The sequence below is a fragment of the Sesamum indicum genome, linkage group LG6 (genome assembly GCF_026168435.1).
Source record: "Sesamum indicum cultivar Baizhima isolate 11 linkage group LG6, ASM2616843v1, whole genome shotgun sequence".
NCBI lineage: Eukaryota > Viridiplantae > Streptophyta > Magnoliopsida > Lamiales > Pedaliaceae > Sesamum > Sesamum indicum.
In genome coordinates, this window is record NC_142662.1 from 10696994 (window position 1) to 10718207 (window position 21214).

General features: G+C 39.2%; 2 protein-coding genes across 2 annotated transcripts; both read right to left on the reverse strand.

The window, feature by feature from the left end:
* Window positions 1–245: 245 nt before the first annotated feature.
* On the reverse strand, window positions 246–1552 carry LOC105180059 (uncharacterized). The gene is made up of 2 exons (XM_011103719.2): window positions 404–1552; window positions 246–311 (listed from the first exon to the last, which is right to left on the reverse strand). The coding sequence occupies exons 1-2, from the start codon at window positions 1550–1552 to the stop codon at window positions 246–248; spliced, it is 1215 nt and encodes a 404-aa protein (XP_011102021.2).
* A 16278-nt stretch (window positions 1553–17830) lies between these two features.
* LOC148787739 (uncharacterized) lies at window positions 17831–20446 on the reverse strand. Its single transcript, XM_088881350.1, has one exon. The coding sequence runs from the start codon at window positions 20444–20446 to the stop codon at window positions 17831–17833; it is 2616 nt and encodes an 871-aa protein (XP_088737476.1).
* Between the last annotated feature and the right edge of the window lie 768 nt (window positions 20447–21214).

The following is a 21214-nucleotide window of genomic DNA, read 5'->3' on the forward strand; positions in this document are numbered from 1 at the left end:
ATTCATATAGCACTCTCTCGCCGTTCTCTCTTCTCCTATCGCTTCCCCCACATCGTTAGGAGTGGGGAATTTTAGTTTCAAGTGGAAAGTAGATGCTATCGCTCGGAAGAGGTTCAGGCTCGGTCTCCCCAAGATGACGTTGTAAGCGGATGGGGCTTTCACCACGAGGAACTTCACTAATTTCGTGAATCTTTTTGGATGAGAACCGAGGGATGATGGCAGCGTCACCTCCCCCATTGGTTGGATCATGTCACTGCTAAAACCCGTGAGAGGGGTGTCACCTTCCGAAGTTGTGCGTTATCAATCCCTAACTGGACATATGCATCATAGAATATAATATCAGCCGAATTTCCACTATCTACCAAGATTTTTTTGACCCAGAAGGTAGATATTGTGGCCTGACCAAGGCGTCATTATTTTGATTCCTCGTTGGGTCTAAGTTTTGTTGGCCGAATGAAATGTCATCCTCTTGCAGCGATCTAATGGTGTGAACTTGGATAGGGGTTTGCGCGTGACTCCCCCTAGCTGCTCGAGTGAGGGCCCTTCTAGCATTGGCCGAGTCGCCCCCAGCGGGGCCACCTGAAATCACGGCGATGACCCCTGCCGTGGGGAGGTTGTTGCCGTTCCCAGCTTGTTTGGAGGTTGAGTCCCGGGGTTGGTGCTTGGGTCCCTGATTGACATATTCTTTTAAATATCCTCTTTGAATCAACTTTTCGATCTCATTTTTCAAATGGTGGCACTCCTCCGTTGTGTGCCCTCTGTCTCGATGGAAACGGCAGTATTTGTCGGATTTGAACCTCTTAGGATTGTCCTTCATCTTTTTCGGCCATTGATTGATCAGTCCCTGCTGCTCAGCTACGACTAATATCTCACCTCTGGGGGCATTCAAAAGGGTATAGCGGGCCAAACCAACTGGAGGTACGTGTTTGCGTTCCTTCTTCTTCTTCGACTCTTTCTCTTCTTCCCGACCCTTCCTTTTGTTGTTGAAGGAAGGATCCATCGCGTTCGACTCCTCTATGCGGATGTATTTTTGTGAACGCACAATTAAGTCCTCGATAGTGTTAGGGGGTTTGCCGGCTATAGATTCCTTAAATCTTCCCAGTTGTAGATTCTGCTGGACGATACTGGCTAACATCTCTTGATTGACGTGAGGGACCTCATGAACTGCATCTACGAATCTTTGCATGAAGTCTCTCAGGGTCTCACCCTCTCTCTGGCGAACAGTGAATAGGTATGCCACTGTTTTTGGGATCTTTTTGTTCATTGAGAAGTGGTGCAAAAAATGCTGAGCCAACTGCTCGAGGCTGGAAATAGTTCCAGCGGGCAGTTGGTTGAACCAAGCCAACGCGCGCTTCGAAAGTGTAGTGCGGAAGACTTTACAGTATACGGCATCACTCAGATCATACCAGTCAATCTTGGCATAGAATTTGTCTAAGTATTCTTGTGGATCTCCTGCCCCATCATATTCTGGTAAATTCGACACCTTGAGACCGACTGGGAGCGCCTCGGCCAGAATATGGGAGGTAAATGGGCTTCGTCTCGAAGGTGCCATAGCCAACGGCAAGTAGGAATCCTCGGCTCCCCGAGTTAGTGGGGGGGGGGGCGGAAGATTCTCGGTTAGGGAGATTTCGATCTTGAGTTTGTACTACTTCAGGTCTAGAAATCCAACTGTTTACTTCCTTTCGCCTCTGCTCCTCCTCCTCGGGAGCCGAGGATAGTTCTCGACTTCTGCGAGGGGAAGGAGGGGGCGGGTTCACTGGTTGTTGCGCCACAAATTGGGCCACGGCTTGAGCCGCAGCTCGTGTGGACGCATCTCGAAGCAAGGTTAGCAAAGCCTCCTGTGTTAGCTGAATCATCGGCTCTTGGGGGGGGGGGGCATCCGAGGGGAGTACTCCGGTTGGGGGTACAGCCGGAGATTTTTGATGTGACAAGAGGACTCCCCCATTGAGGGGTGTATGCTGGTGCGTTAGGGGGGTTACCTCCTGAGGAATTGACTGTTCGCTAGGAGGGTTCTATTCCATTCCGTTTGCCTGGGCTTCTTGGATGGCGTCTAGATTGTGTATGTCACGAGCTCGGGACCTGGTCTGCATGCTCAACGTCGCGGTAAATATTTCCCACAAATGGCGCCAATGATGTGGTTGAGGATTTTTGTTAAAGGATGAAATTGGGATTTTACCACGACGGAAGTGCTCACCAGGTGAAATACAATTTCCGCAAAATGTCTAATTTTCAGGAGAAAAAAGGGTCTTGTCAATGAATAGTAACTTGGATTAATGGGAGATTGTATGGTGTGATGGGTTCTATTTGCTTATGGTGTGTCTCCACTCATCCAATTACTCTTTTGCCCTTAAAATTTATACATGTTTTTTACTAATGTATATCACTACATGTGGAACCTTTTTAAGTAACTCAACTCAAAAGGAGACCATTTTCTGAGTGATACAAGAAGAGGTTCACACATACGAACAAAAGAAAAAAAACCTAGAACATAACAAGATTGCTAAATCTATCATAACTGGAAGTGAGACACCATTGGAGGACGATTAATAGTGCACTACGTATTGAAGCTTGTTTGGCAAAACTCAACCATTCAGGAGTAGTAATATCAGTAGCATCACCACAATAAAATCCTAAAATAATAAGATCGAATAAACAAAATAAGCACTTTAATTGTCAGATATTGATACTAAATAACTTCTAGAGATAGATCAACATAAATATTGATAGGAACTAAGCCAGTAAAAGTGACTTACCAGGACTGAACCTCGAGTGATAAGCTTTTGGGAAGTGACAATAAATTCTCCAATATATTGCACCAACCTAAGTCAACAAAAATATTGATTTAAGAGATTGACTTTCCATGGAACCAAAGTTTAAAACACTAAAAATCCAAAGACAACAAAAGGAAACACAAGCCTAATATTAACAAATGATGGTATCTAATTGTATTCATTGATTTTCAATGGGCAAGGCAAGACCCAGTAGAATGCCAAGCCTCAAGGGTACTTAAAAGATTTTTACAGTACTTATGCTTCATAGATTCTTCTCACAATGTAATCTCTTTCTCAATAAAACACATTGCTGCTTAACTCAATACCACCCAATATCCATCGCCAAAAATGGACTTAAGTTATACTCCTTCAACCCTTCAAGAGCATACAAGGATAAATGTAGGAGGATCACTAACACACATATCCCCTCTAAAGAATAGCTCACCTTACCAATGAACTAATGAATGGGTTCTGCATAAGAACTCAGCAACACACAGCTGTGGGGGACAAATGATAAACATGATATGATAGCATATGAATAGTCACCTGCACCATAGAACACCAACACTAAGAAGCACTTCCGGGGACATCACCATGGTCTTCTCACAAAGCGTACAAATGTAACTAAAAGAAAATTATCTGATGAACTTCATTAGAAGAGTTAAAAGAAAGACGGAAGACAAAAAAGGAATTTGATTTTATTTTCAATTGTTAGTTAACAACGATTCTCGACCTCATATACCTGGATAAACTGCAATCATGGGTCAAAAAAATTAAAAATTTATGATACTTCTCTATATCTAGCATGAAAGATTTCTTTAACTCTTACATTCAAGCACAACCTGTACATTTTCCTTTTACGTTTTACAGTGGGGGTGGGGGGGGGGAACCCATGTAAGAAGCACCACCGTTGTGTACTGATCTTAAACCTGCTGAGATGGCAATCTGAAAGAAATAATTCATAAAATTAAAGAGAACTATAATAATATAAAATTTAAATATCGTTACAATAATTATTTTCAGTTATATTGGTAAAATAATATCAAGGCAAGAATCTATCTCCTGCTAATTAGAAATAATAATCACATAAGAAAAGACATGTCTAAAGTAAATGATTTTTATACAGAAAAGATTTCAGATAGCCACCAAGAAATAAATGCGATAATTATTTTAATAAATCAAAAAATAAAGAAAGGATTGTTGCAATGTCTTTCAAGTTATAGCCCCCAAGACGAAACGAAATACTATGTGCACATAATCTCAAAACACAAATGCAATAATACATTATACAAATGCTAACTTTTCATAACGAGGGTAAGAGGCCAATCACATCATCACACATTGTTTTGCCAAGTACAGAGCAGGACAATCAAGCTTCCATAAAATCTGTAGGTTTCTAAATGTTATCATCCTCAATGCCAGCACAATACCCTTTATCTCCTTATATCTACCTAAGTAGGGACGTATTTCCCTTTTCTTTCTTTTCTTTGGGCCAATAATGATTTTTTTTTTCTTTTTTCTTCCCCTTCTATTATGTCATGGCTCTTTTTTTCTTTTTTTCCTTCATTTTTGCCTGCAACTTGTGTTCTTTAGGCCATCTTTCGGTCTTTTGACGCGAATGATAACACTTGTGGTGAGGCACCCGGTTACTCAACCAAAAAACGTTGCATTTTGGCCTGTTGACGCGAATGACAACACTTGTGGTGAAGGCACCTGATTACTCAACCAAAACACAAGTGCTTTGCATACTCATAGCTTCAGTCGCCGTTTTACTTGAATAACAACATTTGTGATGAAGTTACCCAGTTACTAAGTGACCTAAACCAACGGAGTATATGTAATTTCCTTTTTTTTTTGCTGTTATTTCTTTCTTTCTTTTTTTCCCAAGAGGAAGGACCTTTGAATTTTTCAAAATGATGCATGTCCCATGTTAGGGATATAAGGATCAATCGGGTAGGGTTTTAGCAAACAAATATGATTTCACAAGAATCCTAAGACTAGGTAGAAGCGAAGACATTCCAACTCTCTCTCAAAGCAATTCAAAATGCATGAAATTATGCCTCAAATACTCCACATTTAATCAAAGCAACAATCACATAACGCTAGTGCACATTCATGTCTCAATCTTATGACTTCCTAAAATTACATTTATTTGTCAAATTACTAAGGGTAAACTAGAAAAATTAATATAAATGAAAGTAGTTTGATAATAACTAGCAAAAGAAAACAAAAAAAAGAAAAAAAGAAGAGTAGTTTGATAGTATAACAAAAGATAAATGAAAAATTGAAAAGAAGTTACGCTCTGGTTCGCATGTGTTAATTAACACTACCCATATGTCATGGAATTCTTTACTTTTGAAATGGTTTTATCTCGTTTCAAAGGTGAATTAGGTCCTTCACATCAAAGTTCGAATATGAAAAGTTTCATGTAATTTCAATTGAACCAAAACTCTAACCCTAAAATGCTAAACAATAAATGACATCCTGACAACAAATTATGTCTCACAAAGCTTGATATACCGGAAAGAGCAATACACTTTGTTTACTTGAATGAGATAATATAATAGCACAACCAGATAAAACAGGATGAGAAATGCCCACATCACAGTAATAAATTAATTGGAAACCACTGAAAACGCAACCAAAACTATTTATCAAAAGAACAACTTGATATAGATAAAAAGAAAAGTACTACACCATAATGTAGATGATAAATATCAACAACTCAAGATAACAATACAAACACATAAAAAGAGAGACATTCTTAATGGATGAAATGAAGAGTGGGAGGGAAGAAAATGATCAACTTTATACCACCATTATCATTTTGCAAAGACGTCCTAGTTTCTTTAATCATCATATATGTCATTGTTTTCAAAGCCCCAACCTCCAACACAGCTATAGTATTCCTCCTCTTCCCCACCTCCCACACCTGCCATTGATTTTGAGCATGCATGAAGACAAACATATAAGTTTGAAATTCCTCAACCAAAGTTACCAAACTGCAAGTTCACAAGAGGAATTAGTGTAGGGTGCATCATTCGACAGTGTTGAATAAGATAAATAACGAACGGAGCTTACTTCTAAAGCCTTCATGACTCCTCAAGCTTACCTCCTTCTTGGACTATTCCTCCGAACTTATACAAGTCTACAAGCTTGCTTACCTATGTGGTCCAAAAACATTGAAACACAAAGACGCTGTCAAATGCATAGATGTGGCAAATGTCTATATATAAATATGAACTACCAATGCATTGCTTAAAAAGATATGTAGTTGATAAAATGAAGCCTTAACCAACCATCAATCAATAACTTATAAGGCCATCATACAACTAAGGAGAGCATGAGTCATTACATACACACAACACGCAACTAAAAGTGACACTCTTATAAACAAGACCTTCTGGATGGATGAGCTACAACAGTTCAATACAAGTCAGCAGAAGATGACATAGTGGAAACAGGAAACACAGAGTTCATGATGGTCCAGATTGGCATCATGGTACCATTTTGGTGATAAAGGTATAGACAAAGGAAAGTTCAAGGCCTAAACCTCCATGAACTCAAATTCTCAAATTGAACAGTCTGTTTAATTGTTTCAAAGTTTCATATCTTTTAACAAGTTGCATATTTTTTGGGTGTAACTGATCATAAACCAATCTTGAGTACCATAATCATTCTTGATACATGTACTCACAGAGCTTCACAACTAAGTCAATTACATAAATGAAGCACTCTGCCTCTTTATCCCTCTATTTCATACGCACGATGAAGCACTCATCTTTTTGTCTATATACTTTGTGTTCACTAGTTTCTATGGTAAAAATGATCAGCATGCAGCATTGAGCAGTACAAAAATATTAAAAAAAGAAGAAGAAGAATAAACTGAAAGCTGAATTACATTCATGCTTTCTCAACTTGGAAAATACTTTAAAATCTACCAACTTTCTCAACAAAAGTAGCTTAAGACATACAATTACAGACTCCCAATAACATTCAAATCAACAACACAAACCTCCAAGCTCTCCACGAATATATTTTTGAAATGTAATGGATTCTTACTCCCCTAAACAGCTTAGATGTTGACATTTCTTCATTCTTTCGTTTTATCATTGAGGAGAATGTTGCTTCAAACATAAGGGAAACTCCTAAATAAGCTTACATGAAATAATATTGTGGAAGGCAGGATGCCAAGCAACACAACAAGGAACATCGCTGAGGAAAGCTGGGAGTTCATGCTTTACTGCATTATTAAGCGCTGAGAACAAGGAAGGATAAAACTTAAAGTTGCTAATACGGAAACTCGACAGTTAACTTATGAATATCTGGCATGTTGCTGAATATTGAGTACAAAAACATGTGATGTACACACAAAAAATGTACAAAATCAGCTCACTCATGACATTAGTGGAAAATATACACATGCCCAACTGAAAGCATATAAGGAGGACTGCATAAGATTATCAAATTGCATGATTGAATTTTTGACATTGTCTAATTAATAGTATGAATAGAGGCCACATACCGTATTTTGAAATAATGTTAAGTATTAGTGCTCCTTGGACAGCCTGTTCACGAACAAGTTCAAAGATTAGAAATCAAGATAACTGGTGGACAAGGCCTAGCTAGAAGTATTAATATAGCAACCAAAGACTCCTAAATAGCTATTCACGAACAAGTTCAAAGATTAGAAATCAAGATAATCGGTGGACAAGGCCTAGCCAGAAGTGTTAATATAGCAACCAAAGATTCCTAAATAGTTGTATGAACCAGCTGTGTTTGCTACTAATACTATCTTACTAAGAAGAAAGGATCAGCCACAGAAGAGACAGACATTAATGCATCAGTCTATATTAGAAAATTGGAATCAGACTATGAGTACAACCCCAAACTCAATAAAAATAATCCACTAAGACTAACAATAAATAACTAGGAGAAAATAAACCTTTGATTCAGTAATCTCTCCATAACTAGCCCGCTCCTTTGCAACAGAAACTAGTGCAATACTAATACGTATCTTCAACCCCAGGAGAACTGTCTTAATATGTTGTACCAGAATCTGCAAAAAAGGAGAAAGCTTATATGATATAACTAACATTATTATACAACCTTTACAGTTGAAGTCCCAACTTTTCTACCGAGTAACACACAAACATATACATGTGTATATGTATGGTGTCAACTGCCCAAAACTAGGTGGAAAATATTTTTGATGGCAGACCCATTGATCAAGTTGTAACTTGCCTCTTAAAAATTTCTTCTTTGGAACAAACATCACCATCTTAGACGAAGTATAACTAATCCAATAAATAAAGGCACATTAGTGCTTTTGAAAAACTGGTGAATTCTAATACACCCTTCCTTCCGAATCAATAGTTGCTGCAGATATGACTAAGCTAATACTTGATCCCTCAGACAATTGACATGTTAGATTTAGCCAATTCAATTGATTAATCACCAACATGAGGTTTTTTTAATGTACAAGAACAATTTTTTCCGGTTACTTTATCAAAAGTAACAAGATTTTAATTAGAGAGCATTATTGGATTGAGTATTTATGCAACAACAAGGAGAAATGGTATAATAATGCAGAACAAACAAAAGCTGAAACATTGAACAATACATCACCAAATAATGTGGAAATACAAAAAAATCAATCTTCATGTTGCAAATCTTGTTTCATACTTAGTTACGTTCTCGACCTGTGAAATACTATTAACAACAGATAAGTAATTTTACTTGATCATGCAACTATACTATTTGCATTTCTTAACAAGATTTGGTGAGTACAACTGTTGCATCTAATAGGACCGGACGGCCTCTTATTGACATAAGCCTGGAGCCTTTTTGGAAAGAAGATCATACATATATGATGAAAAATTACGATGGTTTCTGTGTGGACCAAGAATTTGGAGCTTGGCGTTGAATTGCAAAAAATGATTAAAATTGAACTGCTAAAATTTGGAGTTAGTCTGATAGTTAAAAGATAATTCGCTGATGAAAATATAGTATCTTCACCCTATTTAAGTGATCTCCTCGTCTAAATTTTATTGCTAACTGAAAAAAAAATAGTTTCTTCCTGGAAGGATATAAGTAATTTGTCTCTTGGAAGAAAGTTACATCTCAACTACATATGTTCTTAATTGCCAACCTTCCTAAGAAACTTGAAAATTTTCTTCTCAATTTCTCTTATCAACATGAGACTGTAGTCAAGTTTCATTTATACGGAGATAACTTCAACCCTAATGAGCTATCACTAGCTGCACTCTAGATCTCAGAAGAGAGACTTTTGTAGCATTGGCTAAAATCAAGGGATGGATGGAAGGGGGGGAAGGAATAAGCAACACTAGAAAGTAAAAGATAACTCAGGTTAACAATCACTAATCTAGAAATAGACAATAAAGCAAGATTTCTAAAACTTTCGCGTTCAATGTTGTGTCATCATACTGATAGAAAACCTACAAGGAGTGAGGATGCACAAGCAAGAGAGAGCAATGTTGGATCATATTTAAAACAACAAGAGCAATGCCCTCTGTACTTGTGAAACCTGTATTCATAAAATTCCCCTCAATAAGGCATTTTATCAAGCACGTTGAGAGAAAAACTTGCTTACAAAATTTCTTCTACAAACTGTAAAAAAAATTATCAAAAACAAAATCACCTGTAAATATAAAGATAACTAATATATTTATTTATATACAAATAAACATAGGATTGAGATAACTAATAACAAATGTATTTTATTATAGTGGATATTAAATAACAGTAAAATTCATATATATTAAATATTTATTTATAAAAAAAATTATCAAAACGTATTAAATTATTTATTAAGCTTGTTTTTAGATAATACAAACTAAAATACCATATTTTATATCATCTAAAACTAAAATATGAGATATTAACTAACAATTTTAATTTATGGTGAATTTTATACACAACATTTTCTTTTAGTGGATATTGAAATTATAATGATAAAATTCATATGCCCTATATTAAATATTTATTTTACAAAATATATTAAAATATATTAAATTATTGATTAAGCTTGTTTTATATAATATAAAATAAAACACCATAGTTTAATATCATCTAAAACTAAAATATGAGATATGAACTAATAATTCTAATATATAGTGAATAAATGTTCTTTGTTGTGATGGGTGGAAATTGTAATGATAAAATTCACATGCATTATATTAAATAATTATTTGTAAAAAAATTATCAAAACATACTAAATTATTGATTAAGCTTGTTTTTAGATATTATAAACCAAAATATCATATTTTAGTATCATCTAAAACTAAAATATGATATATTGACTAACAATTCTAATATATGGTGAATTTAGAAATAAATGCATTTTGTTGTATTGAATATTGAAATTATAATAACAAAAGTCATATGAATTATTTTAAATATTTATTTATAAAAAAATTATCAAAATGTACTAAATTATTGATTAAGCTTGATTTTTAGATAATATAAAGTAAAATACCATGCTAAATATCATCTGAAACTAAAATATGAGATATTATCTAATAATTCTGATCTATGGTGAAGTTTAAATATTTATTTACAAAAAAATAGCAAAACTTATTAAATTGTTGCTTAAGCTTGTTTTTAAACAATATAAATAAAAATACCATATTTTAATGCTATATAAAAGTAAAAAGTGATGTATTGACGAATAATTCTAATATATGGTGAATTTCGAATATAAGCTTGATATAATATTAAATATGTACTTAACTAATATCTATAAAAAAATAAAACCAAGAAAAGGTGTGAGCTCATGAGCACGAACACAAGGAATATAGCCCAAACTCGAGCTCGCCAAGGGCTCAAGCTCGAATGCGAGCTGGCTTCCAATTGTCCCAATTGTCAAATCATGTGCCTTCCTTCCGACAACCAATGGCAATCACGGCATCTCAATGTCGAGCAACCGTCATAAACTCTCACGGCATCGCTTTGCTCGAGCTCAAGCTTGGAAAATGTACTAATGAGTTTGAATTGGTGTTCGAGCCTGAACCTGAGCCAGAATTTGGTCAAGCTTGACTCAAACTCAACTCATTTGGCCTAAAGTGATTTGATTGTTGTAAAGTGGAAATAGTCTAACGCCAAGTTCGGTTGATGATTGCAAAATTGATCATAGTTATTTATTTTAGAAAAAGTGATTATAATGCTTGAATTTATAATTTCATAATTGATTATATTAATGTAAATTGTAATCAAATTTCGAAACAAAACTTATTTTCAAGCGTAATAAATGAATTAAAAATTATTTAATTGGCATAATGGATATGTAAACAAAAAAAAATTGTTGCACGGCTAAAAGCGATAAATTATAACTTTTATCAAAATGTGGGTTTGATATAATGTAATTTGAAAGGTGATTATTAAAAATTTGACCAAACAGGTACAAGAAATTACATTTGCGATTCAATCACAAATATGACCAATCAAAAATAGACATTGAGACTATGTTTACTCGGAGGATTTGGGTTGTTATTAAGTCAAATCCTAGTTTATTAGGCATTTACTTTGACAGTTATTTGCTTAGTTCCAAAAAGCAACATATAACATATAAATTATTAGTCAAAACACTAGAAAAAAAATTTTTTGGACCAAAAAATTGTGACAAGTTTGAATTTCCTCATAATAGCATGCATTAATTATGAGGAACTTTTATTTTTGTTGCAATATATATTTAACTAGTATAAAATCCATATCAAGACACGGATAAATATTTTCAATTTAAATTGTGACTGTAAGAATAAATATTTAAGAACGTGTGCTTATATAATTGAACAAAAAATTATTATCATATAATTTTAACTATTTCTATATAGCAATTATATCTAGAGTTGATGATAATAGTGAAAAAGTAGAGCAAAGAAATCGATCATCTAAAAATCTGTTAAATATTTTCCCACCTTTTTGTCAATAATTTATTGAATCCAAAATCTTGAAATCCTTTTGCTACATATATAAATATTCAACATGATCCGGCTCGAAAACTCAGCTTCTCTCCAAGCAACGTGCTGCTCTGCGTGCGTAATCAATAAGGTTTTCTGCAAACAAGAAATGAACGTCACTTAGCCGGGATAGGTCCCGGCGGAGGTGCTCCGACGCTCAAGTTAGTTTTTAGTACGTGTGAGATAGCTCTCAATGTTAATCGAAGATAACTAGCTGAAAAGCTCAAGAAAAACAACTTACCCTCTCGCAATGCGATCTCTTTCCTTATATCCCCTGCTATCCTGCGCTATTGGCAGGTTTATGCATGTATCCACGTTCAGTGTCCACCATCCGTGAATGGTGCTTAAGTGTCCTCATTTTTAGGAGTTAAGTACGCTCTGAACATGTAACTACCAAGGGATTGACCCTTGGTCAAAGACCTTCCAAGTGTGTAGACCGTTTTACCCTCGTCAGAAGGGCATATTGGTCTTTTATAATATCACCATCATCATTACTCCCCCACTTTTCGAGTGACATCACCCTAGCATTCGAAAAGTCTCGTCCGCCTGTTGAACTGATGATCTCGGAGTGTTTTCGATCTTACACGTGTCGCTCATCGGCCGCTTCTGCTCTTTATACCTTTTTTGTAATACAGATGTCACTTATTGGTAGGTCAACGGTCGAATTTGAAACCGCCTTCCTCGTAATATATATACAAATTCCTTTCAAATTGCTTCTTCCTTCCCCTATACTCACAAACGTTGCTGTTCTGAAGAATTCCCTCTCCAGTAGCTTTCTTCCAGTGTCTTCTTCGTCGCATTTCCCTGTCCGCCTTCGATCTCCATCTCCAGGTACTATGTCTTCTCCTAACACTTCTGACATAGGATCTAATTCTGCTGCTGTTTCTTCGTCTACCCCCTCCGATATCCTCCTTAGAGATTTAGTACCTTCTAGACGTAGGTCTCGCCCTTCCACTTCTTTGGTTAGGTCTGATTCTAACGAAGCTCCTGCACCCGAGTACTCCCCCTCTACATTGCAGCGAAACCCCTGGATGGAGATATCTAGTACTGTGAGGTTACAGGTTCAAAATATAAGGGAAAAATTTTTTATCCCTTCCAACTATGAAATACTTATCCCTCGCCCTACTGATCGTATGCACCGACCTCCACCTGGCTTTTGCTCTTTTTCCTTGCAACATTTTGAAGCTGGATTACGCTTCCCTTTAGCTCCTTGTGTAGCCCACATCTTACGCCGTCTAGACATATGCCCTATGCAACTATCCCCAAATTCGATTCGGCATATTATCCTTTTCGTCATCGTTATGCGGGTACATAGGTTTGAGCCAAGTTTTGAAAATTTCTGGTCTCTATACTCCTTTACTACCTCTGCACGGTCTGGGGATGCCGGTTTTTTCTACCTAACTTCCCGTAAAGAGTGTAGATTCCTTGACCCTCTCGCTTCCAATGTTGGCCCTTGGAAAACCAAATTCATTTTTGTCAAAACTCCTATTGGTCGTCAGTGGCCTTTTTCCCTTGATTGGAAGGTAGATAAACCGACCCCTTTGATCGAAGGTGAGGGACTAGATGGGGATCAAATAAGCAGCATCACTACCTATCGGTATAATCCGAAGAAGCTTTTAGTAGAAGAAATTCTCTGGCTTGCTCACTTAACACCTGCTCCCCTCCAGGTGGAGGGTTCTTTAGGTGACATAACTTTCCGGATTTTATTCTGTCTGGCATGCCAATTTTTTATCTCTATCTAACCTCCTCTTTCTATGTGCAGTGAGTATGGTAAGTCAAGCTCGCCTCAATCGTCGACTTCGAGCTCAATTCGAAGCTCGATCTCGTGCTCGGAGTGCTGCGCCAGAGACCTCTTCTCATCCTACCCCTGTGGGTTCTTCGACCCCCGATGCAGATGTCCCCCCACCTCCTGGACCTACTCCCATCGAGGTTGGTAGCGAAGAGACACAATCGAGAGGTTTTCGTCAACCTGCCTCCATAATCCCTTCCTTCAGTGCGAGGTCGCAAGATAACCTCTTGCCCGCTGAAGACCTTGCAGAAACCTCGAGAAAACGGAAATCCCGTGGTAAGTCTCCCCTCCGCCCCAACTCCATTCGATCACCATCTCAGTCTGGCGAGGGAGAAATACCCTCTGAAGAAATTAGGCGGGAAGAGGAAAGGGATATGAACGTACTGCGGAGTGTAACAGAGTGTTGGAGGACTGCCCGGTTAGACCTACGAGGTGCAGATCATCCCCGAGCTCAACTGGAAGGTGAAAAATGGGTCCCTGACTGGCAGATCTCCCCTCGAAGTTTTGTTTTTAAAACCCGGTCAGGTCAGGATTCCTGGGAATTGTATGACGCGAGCTGCCTCCCTATCGACCAAGCTGCCCTTTTACACACCCCTTTCACCCGAATGGAGGAGCACTATGCCCATTCCCTAGTTCAGGTATTTCTCTTTCCGGCGCCCTTTCTCTTCCCACTACTGTATCTGACACTCCTATTTTCTTGCTAGACGGCGAACTTTATTCAGGGTTTAACTTTGAAATGTGCTGGTTTTCGTCAAAATCATCTCCGAGCCGACTGCGCTAATCGAGAATTGAGAGCTCAAATTTCAACCTTCCAATCCAAGGAAGAAGAATGGTTACGGTCGAGGTCGTTGATGGAAGCCCGCATTAAAGAGTTAGAGACTCAAATGGCTTTCAAAACCGAGAAAGCGACCACCCTCGGGGAAAAGAGAGGATTCGAAGCTGGCCATGCGGCGGGGAAGATTGCGGGAACTCTTGAAGGTCGTGAATCCTTCCTCAAATATGAGGAATACACGCAGAAAATTCGCGAAGCTCGCCTTAACGGTGTCCGGGACTTTCTGAAAACCTCTACCTTTGACACTGCCGTAGAAATTAAGGCGGCCAACTATTTGATGCAAGGGTTTGATCGGTGTAAGTCCCAAACGACTTTTCTACATGGTTTTGCTCCGGGTTTTGATACTTCTCGCCTCAATCCTTGCCTTGATGCCAACCTTCAACCTTTACCAGATGAAGATGACTCCCCCCTTACTGAGGACGATGAATTTTCTGCTTTATTAAATGAGATAGAAAAGATGTAATCCACTCTTGTGAATCTTCTGTTTATATTTTATATAATACCCATTTCTCTGATTGTGTTATATCGATCTTTCACAGATTCAGTTTAACGTTTCTTTTACTTTGCTCGTATAGAGGATTTTGCTCGCGAGTTTCATGAACAAAAGAAAAGAACTTCCATTAGCCTTTTCCAGGCCGTATCCTAACCTTTCACAGGTTACCAGACATATCGGTCTTTTACAGAGTATATGCTCGTAATCTTTCACAGATTAGTCTAACTCGAAGCTAATATCTTTGAGTTGAATTGCCTTTCTCAGGCATCCCTTTCAAGGTACTTTAAAGATAGAATTTCTTGAGATTCTGTATGTTCCATGGTCTGGGTACTTCGTTGCCTTGAACATCTTGCAATTTGTATGTCCCTTTCCCGACGATCTCAACAACTTTGAAAGGCCCCTCCCAGTTGGGATCGAGTTTTCCTACATGCTTCGAAACCTCCACTTTTCTCAATACCAGGTCCCCAACCTGTAACGATCTGGGCTTCAAGTTTCTATTATGATCTCTCAGCATTAGGCTTTTATGGTGCAACATCCTTATTCGCGCTGCCTCTCTTTTCTCTTCCAGTATGTCCAGGTCGAATGCTCGTTGTCCTCCATTCCTCTCTGGATCGAAGTTTATAATCCTTTGCGATTCTTCTCCTATCTCTGCTGGAATTACAGCTTCAGAACCATAAACTAAAGAAAATGGAGTCTCACCTGTTGAAGTTCGAGGAGTTGTTCTATAGGCCCATAGTACTCCTGGGAGTTCATCGCTCCATTCTGTCTTCGAACTCAGCCTGGCTTTCAGATGTTGTAATATAGTTCTGTTTGTGACCTCCGTTTGACCATTCGATTGGGAATGTCCTACTGCCGTGAAATTTTGCTGTATCTTCAGCTCGCGCAACCACGCAGTTATTTTTCTTCCTTGAAATTGGGTCCCATTATCAGATATCAACACCCGAGGTATTCCAAACCTGCAGATTATTTTTTTCCATATAAAATTTATTGCTTCTCTTTTCGTGATTTTCGAGACAGCTTCTGCCTCCACCCATTTTGAGAAGTATTCCACCGCAACTATGACAAACTTCTTCTGAGCTCGAGCTGGAGGAAAAGGTCCTATTATGTCTATACCCCACTGGTCGAATGGACATGTAATTGAAACAGGGATCATCGGCACCGCATGAGTGTGAATCTGTGAGGCGAATTTCTGGCACTTCTCACATCTTCGTACAAACTCCTTGCAATCCTTCATCAGTGTGGGCCAAAAGTATCCCTGTCGGGTTACCTTCTGAGCTAAGGATCTAGCCCCCGAATGATTTCCACAGTTTCCTTCATGAATTTCTTGTAGAACATACCTGGCTTGTGCGTCCTCTAAGCATTTGAGGAGGGGTCCCTCGACTGTTCTTTTATACAATTGTGTCCCTACTAAGGCAAACCTTGGAGCTTTAAACTTAATGCGTCTAGCATGTCCGGCATCAGTAGGCAAAATCCCCTCCCTCAGGTATGTCGCTATATCTTCTATCCACAGACATCTTGAAGTTACCATATTGGTTTCTATCCCTTCTGAGATCGCTGATCGTTCCTTTACCATCACTGTGATTTTTCTGTCCTTTATTCCTACTAGCGTAGCCCCTAACTTTGATAACGCATCGGCTCTTTCATTCTCACTCCTGGGAATTTGTTGAACAGTGCACTTGGAGAATTTCTGCATCCACTCTTTTGCTCTCTTCAAATAATCTGCCATAGATCTTTCTTTAGTTTCATATATTCCCTCAACCTGAATAGCGACTAATTGCGAGTCAGTATACACTTCAAGAATCTGCGCTCCAGCTTCCAGTGCTAGCTCCAAACCCAAGAGTAAAGCTTCGTATTCGGCTTCATTATTTGTAACAGGAAAAGACAGCCGAACAGCGACCTCAATCTCCATGCCTGCTGGTCCTTCGATCAGTATTCCTGCTCCACCATTGTTTGCATTGGAGGATCCATCCACATGTAACATCCATGTTTTCTAAATCTTTTTGAGCACCGGATATCTCCACCATGAAATCAGCCAAAATCTGAGCTTTCTCTGCTGTTCGACTCTGATAGGTGATGTCGAACTCTCCCAATTCGACCGCCCACTTTATCATTCTACCCGAAGCCTCTGGTCGGGTAAGAATGTTTCGGAGTGGATGATTAGTTCTTACCAATATCCGATGCGATTGAAAATATGGCCTTAGCTTCCTGGCCGTCACCACCTCCGCCAATGCTAACTTTTCGATCTCCGCATATCTAGTTTCCGCTCCTTGCAACATCCTACTTACATAGTACACCGGGTTCTGAACCTTTCCCTCCTCTTTTATCAATACCGAACTAACCGCATCATCAGAAACAGCCAGATAAAGATATAATACATCCCCTTTTCTAGGGTTCGCCAAAAGAGGCGGCGATCTCAGATAAATTTTTAACTCCTGAAAAGCTTGCTCGCATTCCTCGGTCCAATTAAATCCTTTCACTTTCCTCAATATTTTAAAGAAATGTAAATTGCGATCTGCAGACCTAGAAATAAAGCGATTAAGAGAAGCAATTCTACCTGTTAACTTCTGAACCTCTTTGATGGATGTAGGCGACTTCAGATTCAGTATGGCCTCTATCTTCTCTGGGTTAGCTTCAATCCCACGTTCGCTGACCATGTATCCAAGAAATTTGCCCTCGCCTACTCCGAATGTACATTTGCTGGGATTAAGCTTCATCCCATGTTCTCTCATGATCGCAAAAGCTACCTTCAAATGCTCCAAATGTTCATCTGGTTGTTGACTTTTAACCAACATGTCGTCCACATACACCTCCATGGTTTTCCCTATTTGCTGAGCAAACATCTTGTTCACCAACCTTTGATATGTTGCCCCTGCATTTTTCAATCCAAAAGGCATAACATTATAACAATAAATCCCACGGTCAGTTACAAAGGAGGTTTTTATTCGATCTTCTGGTGCCATAAAAATCTAATGATACCCCTGATACGCATCCATCATGGAAAATGTCCTATATCCGGCCGTCGAATCGACTAGGACATCAATCCTCGGTAGTGGGTAGGGGTCTTTCGGGCACGCCTTATTGAGATCCGTAAAGTCTGTACACATTCTCCATTTACCCCCCGGCTTCGGTACCACGACCACATTGGCCAACCAATCCGTATATTGAACCTCGGATACATAACCCGCTTTAAGTAATTTATTTACCTCTCCCTCAATGATTGCATTTTTCTCACCTCCGAAGGTTCGCTTCTTCTGTTGGACAGGTCGCATGGAAGGGTCCACATTTAGCCTGTGTACTATCACCTCCGGGTTTATACCCCGAAAATCTGACGGATCCCATGCAAACATATCAACGTTACTTCTTAAGAAAGTAATCATGATTCCCTCGAACTGCCCCAAGTTGGTTCCTATCTTGGTGACCTTGGTCGGGTCTCCTTGTATCAACTCCACCTCTTTATGATAAACAGGTTCTATTCTCCCTGCTTTCAGTGCCTGCCAGTCTTCTTTCTTCACACTCTGAAGCTTTCTCTTTTCATTTTTCTCACTCTTTCCCAGAGATAAATTATAACACCTTTTGGCTTCGATCTGATCGCACACGACCTCCCCTATCCCGGATAGAGTAGGGAAGTTCATCTTGAGGTGATATGTTGATACCACTGCCCTGAAAGAATTAAGCCCAGGTCTCCCCAGGATAACATTGTAAGCAAAAGGCATATCAACAACTAAAAATATTACCATCAATGTTTTGCGTTTCGGCTCTTCTCCCAAAGATACAGGTAAATCCACCGTCCCAAGTGATGCGACCTCGCTTCCTCCGAACCCTACCAGTGGAATATTTACTGGTTCCAGCCTTATATTATCAAGCCCCATCTTATTCAATACTTCCTTAAATATTATATCTGCTGAACTCCCGTTGTCTACCAAAACCTTATGGACTGTAAAGTTTGCTATGTCCATTCGTATCACCATTGGATCATTATCTGTCACGATCCTGGTTCCTGCATCTTGATCTCCAAACACGATCTCGGGGTTGCTCGTTATATGCACCCCTTGCTTACGTCGCTCCCACCTAGTCTCTCTCTCGAATCTCCTTCTAGCTCTTCTCGACCATCCCTCTGATCCTCCTGCAATAGTATGGATAATGCCTTTCACAGGCGCGTTCTCCGCCACCGTCTGGTTCCTTCGTTCCTCTGCCCAATTTGACCTGCGATCCCTACTGCTCGATCTGCCCCTCCGATCTCGTCTCCTTTCTTCAAAATTATGGGTGTTCTGTCTCCTGAAATACCCTTGTCGCACCAATCGCTCTATCTCATCTTTCAATTGATAGCACTCCTCTGTATCATGCCCTCTTTCTCGATGAAACCGACAGTACTTGTTCGAATATCTTTTGGCTGGAGTAATCCTCGTATGCTTCGGCCACATCAAAACTTTATCTTTTTCCACCAGCATGAGAGCTTTAGCCCTGGTCATATTTAAAGGAGTATACCTGCTATATTTCGGCTGGTAAGGTGGTTCCCTTTCTTTCTCCTTTTTTGATCGCATATCCCGATCTCTAGTGAATCTTCCATCTCTTGCTCGTTCTGATGTAACTCTCCACTCCTCATCCTTCATTGCATTCATCTCCTCTTCATCAATATATTTTTGCGCCATTGCCATCAACTGCTCTGTATCTATTGGCGGGTCCCGTGCTAAAGCCGATGCAAAAACTCCTTTCTTCAATCCATGGATTAGGATACTAGTCATCATGTCTATCCTAAGATCCTGCACCTCCAACGTTTCGTTATTAAAACGTCCCATAAAATTTTTCAGACTTTCATTCTCCCCTTGACGGATGGTAAATAAATGCGTGGCCGATCTCTTCTGCTTTTTCTTGGAAGCAAAATGGAATGCGAATTTCTGTACCAAATGCTCATATGACTCTATACTACCAGGCGGTAGATTCGTAAACCATTCCTGAGCCTTCCTTGTTAATGTAGTAACGAATAGTTTAGCTACTATGGAACTTGCCTGCCCGTATAAATTCATTACCATGTCAAAAGCGGCTATGTGTTCTTGTGGATCCCGTGTTCCATCGTATTTTGGGAGATCTGGCATCCTAAAACTGGGATTTACAGTTTCAATAAGTATTCGATTGGCGAAAGGTGAATTCTGATGATGTGCCACTATCTCCCCTCTCTTTTTAAGTTCATCAATTTGCTTTCCCAGCAAAGCTATCTGTTTACTGATATTATCTACCTCTGCTCGAGATATAGCTGGTCCTCTAGGACGACTTAAAGCCCTGCTACTGGACCCCACATCTGAAGGCAAGGGACCCTTCCGATTCGCTCCCGGTCGATTCATTCCGTCGTTATCTCGGGCATCTTCTCCTTCTTGAAACAGCCTTTTTCCTGCCACTTTCCTTTCTAACGGAGTTGCCGTTCTTCGCTCGTATGCTACCAGGGCTTTTCTCCCCGCCTCTTCCATCATTTGTTGCAGTTCCCGTCGTGTCAATTGTACCGTTCCCTCTCGATCGGTCACGGGGGTATCCATTTCTTGTCGTGACAGGTGTACAATTGGTGCCGGGTCTTCAGCCGGAGTTTCCATTTCCCAAATGTATTCTTATCCGTCACCTGACGTTCCCACAGACGGCGCCAAAATGATCCGGCTCGAAAACTCAGCTTCTCTCCAAGCAACGTGCTGCTCTGCGTGCGTAATCAATAAGGTTTTCTGCAAACAAGAAATGAACGTCACTTAGCCGGGATAGGTCCCGGCGGAGGTGCTCCGACGCTCAAGTTAGTTTTTAGTACGTGTGAGATAGCTCTCAATGTTAATCGAAGATAACTAGCTGAAAAGCTCAAGAAAAACAACTTACCCTCTCGCAATGCGATCTCTTTCCTTATATCCCCTGCTATCCTGCGCTATTGGCAGGTTTATGCATGTATCCACGTTCAGTGTCCACCATCCGTGAATGGTGCTTAAGTGTCCTCATTTTTAGGAGTTAAGTACGCTCTGAACATGTAACTACCAAGGGATTGACCCTTGGTCAAAGACCTTCCAAGTGTGTAGACCGTTTTACCCTCGTCAGAAGGGCATATTGGTCTTTTATAATATCACCATCATCACAACAAATAACAATATATTATTGATAGTATTCAAAGTTACAGACATGATTGTATAAAAATGAATTATCTAAGATGAAACTTTAAGCCTTTTCTGCATAATTTATTCACATTTCTTCAATATGTGATAGAATCTTTTACCTTGATAACTATGTATGTTCAAATATTTCATCCATCTTCAACGTGCAAAAGAAAAGAAGAGGAGAAATGAGAAGGATTCTTCATTAATGAAATTGCATGCCAATATCCTAGA